Source organism: Echinops telfairi, unplaced genomic scaffold (assembly GCF_000313985.2).
Source record: "Echinops telfairi isolate 266 unplaced genomic scaffold, ASM31398v2 ScPeMD7_24;HRSCAF=84, whole genome shotgun sequence".
Classification (NCBI taxonomy): domain Eukaryota; kingdom Metazoa; phylum Chordata; class Mammalia; order Afrosoricida; family Tenrecidae; genus Echinops; species Echinops telfairi.
Window position 1 is genome coordinate 2,774,481 of NW_022103921.1, and position 8,303 is coordinate 2,782,783.

The 8,303-nt window shown below is 44.3% G+C and overlaps 1 protein-coding gene across 1 annotated transcript in view; it reads left to right on the forward strand.

The window, feature by feature from the left end:
* UGGT2 (UDP-glucose glycoprotein glucosyltransferase 2) overlaps nt 1–8,303 on the forward strand; it is a 264,346-nt gene that overhangs the window by 147,070 nt on the left and 108,973 nt on the right. The window contains exon 22 of the mRNA XM_045289053.1: nt 5,415–5,621. Coding sequence (XP_045144988.1) covers nt 5,415–5,621 — 207 coding nt within the window. The remainder of the gene's footprint in view (nt 1–5,414; nt 5,622–8,303) is intronic.

Genomic DNA, 8,303 nt, shown 5'->3' on the forward strand with positions numbered 1-8,303 from the left:
AGCCTCTCTTCCTCTTCATGTGTCCATTTATTGCTATAAAACTTTTTTAATAACTGCTTTTTTTTGTTGTGCCCCAAAGGTTTGGGTATATTGCATTCACACACTCGTTGGTTTCTAAAAACTTCCCAATTTCATCCCTACTCTGGGTCATTGCCTACTCATTTTGAGGAAGATTCATCCTCCAATTGCTTGCCCTCGTTTTCTCGATCACCTTTTTGTTGATTTCCAGCCTTATGGTGTAGTGTCCGAGAGGAAAGTCTGAGTGATCGCTGTGTGTTTGAATTTACTTACGCTCGATTTGTATCCCAGCACATGGTCTCTTTTCGAAGGTGTGCCATGGACACTTGAAAAGATGTGAATTTTTTTGCATTTGGGTGGAGAGCTGTGAAAATGTCTATCAGGTCGATTCGCCTAATTGTAAGGTTGAGTTCTGTAGCCTCCATGCCAAGCTTCTTCCCAGTGATCCGTCTTTCTGGGAGAGCAGTTTATTAAAGTCACCTACTATGATTGTTGAGCCTGTGATTTCTTTTTCATCTTCTGGTGTGTTTGATTCATGAATTCCGTGGGTCTCTCATTGGGCGTGTTTATATTTATTATGATCACTGGCTCTTGGGTCTACTGATCCCTTGAGCATTATATAGTTCCCCTCCTTATCTCTTATATGGCATGCACCTTGAGATCAATTTTGCCAAAGATTATGATTGCAACGCCTACCTTTTTTGAATTGCCGTTTGCTTGGTATATTTTTCACCAGCCTTTAATTCGCAGCTTATTTTTGTCTGCGAGCTTGACATGTGTCTCTTGTAGGCAACCAATTGATGGGTTATGTTTTCTAAGCAATCTTCTAGTCTTTGTCTTTTAATTGGTGAGTTCAGACCATTGTGATTCTGAGTTATTACCTTCATCTGTGGAATCTTAACATCTCATACCTTTGTGTTGGGTGTTTTCCTACCTCCCTCCCTATCAGTGCATTTTGTTTGTGTAGGGAGGGGTCATTCTTGCCATCTTTTTACCATTGAGCCAATGTCATCTTGGGGGCTGTTTTTGGTGTGTTGACTTGTGGATGAAGTTGCTCTATGTTGGTCTCTTATTTGTGTTTGATGAAGGTTGTTCTTCTGACCACAGAGGGTGGGCAAGAATTTTTTGTAAAGCTAGGTTTCTTTTAGAGTATATTTGAGTTTTTCCTTTCCTGGAAAGACTCTTACTTCATCTAATTCGATGATAGCTTGGTGGGGTAGAGGATTCGTGGGTTGGCATTGTTCTCTTTCAACTCTTGGGAGATGTTACTCCACTCTCCTCCTCTTCATGATATTCACAGATAAATCTGAGCTTATTCTGATCTGAATACCTTTATAGGTGACTAGCCTTTTTTCCCTAGCTGCTCTTAGGATTGTATCCTTTTCCTCAAAGTTGGGTAGTTTAACTACTATTTGCCTTGGTGAATTCTTCCTAGGCTTCAGTCTAGTTGGTGGTGGTGCCCTCTTTGCTTCCTGAATGGTATCCTGATTAACCGTTCATTAAGTTGGAGAAGTTTTCTTCCAGGAATTCCCTTGCTGTTTTTGCAGTTGACTTTTTTGTTGTGTCTTGTGCCAGGATTCCAGTTATTCCAAAGTCATTCCTCTCCATAGCAGCAGACATTGACCTCAAGTTTTCTTCAGCTTCTTTAATCTTTGTGGTTTGACCCTCCTGTTTGTTGAAGTCTGCCTGGTTATCTTTGAGGTCGCTGGTCTGGTTCTCTGTTTTTTGTAGTCTGTGGTGAGGTCTGTTAACTTGTTATTTGCTTCTGTTATCTTGTCCCTTAACTCTTGTATGTCCCTTGGTTTTGTGGCCTTTATTTCCATTTTGTCTTCCCCATTTTCCCGGGAGTCAAAGGACCTGGGGCTTTGTTTTGGGGGTGACTGGTAGGAATCCTTCTGTGGGCTGCCTGTAGCCAATGGAACTGGGGGTTTGGGATACTGCTTTATCTCACTGGGGTTTCACTCACTCCCTGGCCCCTGGGATTCCCTTTTTTTGGAGGGAAAGTTGGATGGCCTTCTCAGAGAAGGTGGGTCGTCCTGTTGTGGGCTGCGAGGGTAGGGCTGTGTAGGTTAATTGGGTGAGTGGCTGCAGTGATTTTGGTGGCCAGCAACAGCAGGAGACTTTGGAAGGTGGGTTGAAGCCAGCAGCAGTAGGCAAACTGCAGCACCAGGTCAGGGCAGGCTGGCAGTATAGCTGTGAGTCTAGCCTTGGCTGGTAGAGGAGCCACAGTTCTGGACTGGGTGACAGGGGAGCCGTGGAGCCAGGGCTGTTCGACAGGTTAGCAGTGGGGTCAGGGGCTTATCTGTTGTGGGGTTCCGGCTGGGGGTGGGCCTATGGAAGGGCCTTGGGGCCTGAGGCCTCGCATGGAAAGCCATAGAGCCAGGGCGATCTTGCTTAAGGGCTTCGGTCCTGCGGGTAGCCTTGCAGTTGAGCGGTGAGTACAGGGGCAGTCCTGCAGTGGAGCTGCAGGGCTGTGGGTGGCATGGCAGAGGCGGACGCTAGGCTAGAGGCCTGAAAGCCAGGGGGTCAAGGCAGTCCTGTGGAAGAGCTGCAGGGTTAAAGGCAGCCTATCAGGGGAGCTGCGGAGCTTAAGTAGCCTGGTGAGGGCCCCATGTGGCCAGGGGAAGCCCGGGTTGGAAGCCATGGGTTGGGATATTCCCAAGAAGCAGTCATGGGATCAAGGTCAGCCCAGAGGGGTTGCCACGGGTTTGGGAGTGGTCCCTGCTGGAAGGGCCGTGCACTGAAGACATTCGGATTCCGACTGTGGCATCAGGCACTGCGGTCAGACTCAGCGGAGGGATCCAGCCATGGCATTAAGAATCATGGCAGACACTGGAGATCCCCTTGCAGAGGGGTCTCAGGGAGGAGATGAGCCAGTCAGGGTGCGATGTAACAATGATGAGAAATACAACTTTCCTCTAGTTCCTAAATGTTTCCTCCCCGCTCCCACTACCATGACTCGAATTCTGTCTTGCAAGTCTGGCTAGACCAGAGGAGGTACACTGGTACAGATAGGAACTGAAAATACAGGGAATCCAGGACGGATGAGCCCTATAGGACCAGTGGTGTGAGTGGCAAAACAGGGAGGGTAAAGGGAGAATGGTAGGAAGGAGGGAACCGATTACATGGAACTGTGTGTGACCTCCTCCCTGGGGGACAGACAACCGAAAAGTGGGTGAAGGGAGACGTCGGACAGGGCAAGATATGACAAAATACCCATTTATAAACTATCAAGGGCTCATGCGGAGGGGGGAGCGGGGAGGGAGGGGAAAAATGAGGACCTAATGTCGGGGGTTTAAATGGAGAGAAAATGTTTTGAGAAACGATGTACAAATGCGCTTTACACAATTGATGTGTGTATGGATTGCGATAACAGTTGTATGAGCCCCTAATAAAATGTTAAAAAAAAAAAAAGAATCATGGCAGACAACGACCAGGCTTCCGTAGGAGTCCATTTGCGGCTGTGAAAGTCACGTGTGTACAACTGTTGGGCTCTGACCACAGCAGTGTGAGCTGAAGCCCAAAGGTTAATTGGGCTCCGGGCAAGGTTCAGGGTGCCCGTGTGGAGGGGTCCTGTTGCATCTGGGGTGCCATGGGTGGACAGCTTTAGATTGCCGGGCAGAGCAGGAGACGCCTACTTTTGTGTTCAGTTGGTGGGAGGCCACTAGCTGGCAGCGGGAGGGTGCCTGACGTGGCAGGAAAGCCACGCCCAGAGAGGGCTCTGGTGCTGCGGGAGAAGCCCTGTTAGGTTGGTGGGAGGGTGCCAGGCACAGTGGGGGCAGCTGCTGTTGGACAGTGGGAGGGTCCCAGGTACAGCAGGGAAAGCCATGCTCGGACAGCAGCAATGTGAAGGTCAAGCCACAGCAACAAGAGCCAAGATTGGGTGGCTGGTGTGCTCTGGGTATAGTGGCCAAGCTGTAGGTGGATGGCCGGTGGGTGCTGGCTGCAATGGGATCCACAGCAATGCAGGCCGTGCAGGCCCAGTTAGCCTTTGCACCAGGCCACAGCACTCCGGGGCTCCAGAGCAGGTGTAGGTGCGGCGGTGAAGGTGGATTCCTAGTTTAGGGAAGAGCTCCGAATTGTCACGGAGATTAACCGTTCAGACCCAGATTCCCCACTTGGCTTCCTGATCCTCAGACTCACCGATCTCCATGGAGCTTCCAACGCCAGCCGCTTGCCTTGACGCCATCTTGCTGGAAGTCCCCTAAAATATAATGTCAATGCTATCAAATTACTAAGAAGTATGTGAAGGATGACTTTAGCCAAGATCTTGGAGAAAATGAGAGATGAGCTTAGAAATTGGAGCCAAATTTTTCCTATGGGCATTTGGCAAGTCAGAAAAGGCAGGGATTCTGCACAATTCTTATTATAGCCTCAAAGCAAAACTGAAATTTAAGACCTGTAAAATCTGGAGAAAATAGCCTTTTAAATTTCTAATGAAGGTCACATGGCTCATTTCCCAGGCAGGGTGTGGGGTCTAGCTAAGACCGGCCAAGGTCACTAGGTGGTACTATCTGTTTTCCCTGGTCAAGATAAAAGTTTTACGAGGCTATGAAATAATGGTTTTTCTAATGTAGTTCTGATAGTACAACTACTTAGAATATCTGATTAGCATCATCTAAAGTGAGCAGAGACCAAGTATTGGTTAAGAGGTTTGTTGGGTCCAAACCCCGACCCAGTGCTAAGGGACCGCACCAGACTCTGTCCAGTGCCGGGTGTGGACCCCAAGCTTCAACCGGGGACATATTTTATAGGCGTACAGTTTATTGAGTCACACAGAAAGAAGGCAGACCTTTTCATTATCTGAAAGCTTACAACAGCGTGTGGTTTTTCTAGGAAGCTGCGGGGTACAGAAGAGGCACATTTTGCAGTTAAGCTGACCTTTACACAAGTTTGGGATTATCCTGTTTTCCCCTGTTCTTACTGCAAACCTAGAACAAGTTCAACTTATTACCCAGAACCATTTGCAGTTCCTCATCTATTCCTTATCACATTCCTCATCACAAAAATGAAGGGTCTCTGGGGTTACTGGCCATGTTCTTTTCTTGACCTGGGTGGTAATTTATTGGTTTTTCCCAGTGTAATCATTCACAGAGTTTTATGATCTTAGTTTGTGTCTGTGGGGGTGGGGGTGGGGTGGTGATGTCATGTTTTTCACACAGAAAGAAGTCAACAAAGTTAAACGGTTGCCCTACAAAGGAAGTTGATGTAAAAAGAAGGGAGCAATTAGAGTAACACAATTTGTTTTTTAGGATGGACTACGCAGTCCGTGGTGTACTACGTTCAGTAGAGTAGAAGACACAAAGAATAGTGAAACTGGTGTATGGTCAGGTGAACAAGCTTTACTAGCATGTAAGAGATTGATCCCTTTAACTTCTAAATGTTGTGTTTTGCAGAAAACAAGTGTTCATAGTCGGCTGGGAGTTATTTATAATCCTTCATCAAAAGTAACTGAAGAAAATACAGTTATTTCTCGGGGAATTTTGACAGCTTTTCTTACACAGCAAAGCAAGGATTTGAGAAACTTTCTCGGGATGCTGGCAAAGGAAGAAATTGCTACAGCTATTTACTCTGGTGATAAAATTAAAACATTCCTTACTGAGGTCAGTAGCTATTCATTTGACATGATATGTATGTACATGTGTATTTTAAAATTATAATTTCGTACATTTTGAAGTATTGTTACTGAAAGACATCCTTATGTAAATATAGCCCCTTAGCCATAATCAACATTCCTTTTCCAGTGTGTAAAGTTAAATATTAAATAATGATTCTTTAGTTCATGTTGACAGCATTCCAGTTTGGGCATGTACTTAGGGGATTGTTTGGGAATTAAGGTATTTTGCGGAAGGGGTCAACTACACTGGGAATTCTAAGGGTAGAAGAAGAATTTTTTGTCAAAAAGACAAAAAGTGAAGCAAAATAGGAGCAAAGTTGTTAGATAGGCAACCGTTTCTGGGCTTATTAAATTGGTTTTAAAGCAAAAATAGTTTGTCCAGTGAAAACGCAGAATGTATGGGTGGAGATGCATGATACATTTATTTAGTGGTAACAAGAGGAAGTATTTATCGAATAATTGCTTTAATTTTTTAAATGTTATTATTGGCATATAATTCACAAACTATACAGTTCCATAGTTCAGTCATATTCAGATTTGTACAATCATCACTACAATCAATTTTACGACATTATTAATTCATTATTGTTCTCGCTGTTATTAATTTTCATTTCCCCCTCAACATAAATTTACCTCTCCTGGGTTTCATATACAGGAAAATATTCGAAGAAGAAAAGAAGGGAACAAAAACTAAGATAACAAAGTAAAACCTAAAACCCTCAACTGAAAAGAAAATAGGAAATATTAAAAAGTAGAACAAATTTTAAATGGGTCTTAAAAGGGAGATCAAATGATGCAGTGTTAAATTTTAACCTAACTGTGTCTGCGATGATTCACTTTACAGTGCATTCTACAAGATAACAGTGCCATTCCCATCCTTACTCTGTAATCAGAGGGGCTTCACCAGAGGCTTAATCCATGTGTATTTCCCCTGTAAAAAAACAAACGACTTTTAAATGGGTCAAAACTGATTGCTTTCATTTTCTCAAAACTATTCCGGTCATTAAGAAAGTATTATTGGTGGGAATAGGGATTGTTGGAAGTTGGAGGAAAGGAGCAAAAGTGAAATATGTTCCTGTTTTACTGGGCATGAGAAAAAGAGACAAACAGATGGTGGGAAGATGTATATCACTGCCGAGGGTTCTCCTGTGAGTGCCAGCCAGAAACTGAGCTTAGCGTGGGTTGTGTGCTTTTCTCTAACTCTGTCTGCAGAGTAAGCAGAGTTATGTGTAACTGTGGTTCTCATTCTGCCCGATGAATTGAGGGTTTTATTACAGTGAAGAACTCTGAGATATACCTGGGTTATGACGAACTTTATAACCTAGGAAGACTAGTGGACAGTGAACAAAAGGAGCCTGTCATTGGGCTGAAGGAGCTGAATAATGTTGGTCTCATGACTAGGATGAGTGGGCTCTAAAGTCAAGACATGTTCCAAGAAGGGAGTGATTGAAATTAAGATTTTAAAGGTTTTCCAGCTTTTTTATGAGGTTTTAAAGATAAGCAAGGTGTAATATTGTCCAATACTAACCTAATAGCCTCGGATGATGACACTTAAGTTCATTAAAATTGATTTAAAATTTTAATTCAAGTATTCACTTGCTGGGGCTTGTGGCTACGACTTTGCAAAGATCTCAGCAAAGTATACTATCATTACAGCACTACTGGGATCTTAAGCCGTGCCTCACATCTATGGACATACAATCTGCATTTTTTTTAAATTATTTTATTGAGGGCTCGTACAACTCTTATCACAATCCATACATATATTCATTGTGTCAAGCACATTTGTACATTTGTTGCCATCATCATTCTCAAAACATTTGCTTCCTTCTTGAACCCCCAGTATCAGCTCCTCATTTTTTTCTCTTTCCCTGCTCCCCTCTCCCTCATGAACCCTTGATCATTTATAAATTATTATTACTTTGTCATGTCTTACACTGTCCAACGCCTTCCTTCACCTACTTCTCTGTTGTCCATCCCCCAGGGAGGAGGTTATATGTAGATTCTTATAATCGGTTCCCCCTCTCTACCTCACCCTCCCAGTATCGCCACTCTCACCACTGGTCTCGAAGGGATCATCCATCCTGGATTCATTGTGTTTCCAGTTCCTGTCTGTACCAGTGTACATCTTCTGGTCTAGCCAGATTTGTAAGGTAGACTTGGGATCATGATAGTGGAGGGGGGGAGTAGAGTATTTAGGAACTAGAAAAAAGTTGTATGTTTCATCATTGCTACACTGCACCCTGACTGACTCGACTCCTCCCTGTAACCCTTCTTTAAGGGGATGTCCAGTTGCCTACAGATAGGTCTTGGGTCCCCAAATTGCTCTTCCCTTCATTCACAGTGATTTGATTTTTTTGTTGTTGTTGTTCTTTGATACCTGATACCTGATCCCATCGACACCTTGTGATCACACAGGCTGGTGTGCTCCTTCCATGTGGGCTTTGTTGTTTCTGAGCTAGATGGCCGCTTGTTTATCTTCAAGCCTTTAAGACCCCAGACGCTATATTTTTTGATAGCTGGGCTCCATCAGCTTTCTTCACCACATTTGCTTATGCACCCACTTTGTCTTCAGCAATCGTGTCGGGAAGGTGAGCATCATGGAATGCCAGTTTAATAGAACAAAGTATTCTTGCATTGTGGGAGTACTTGAGTGGAGGCCCAGTGT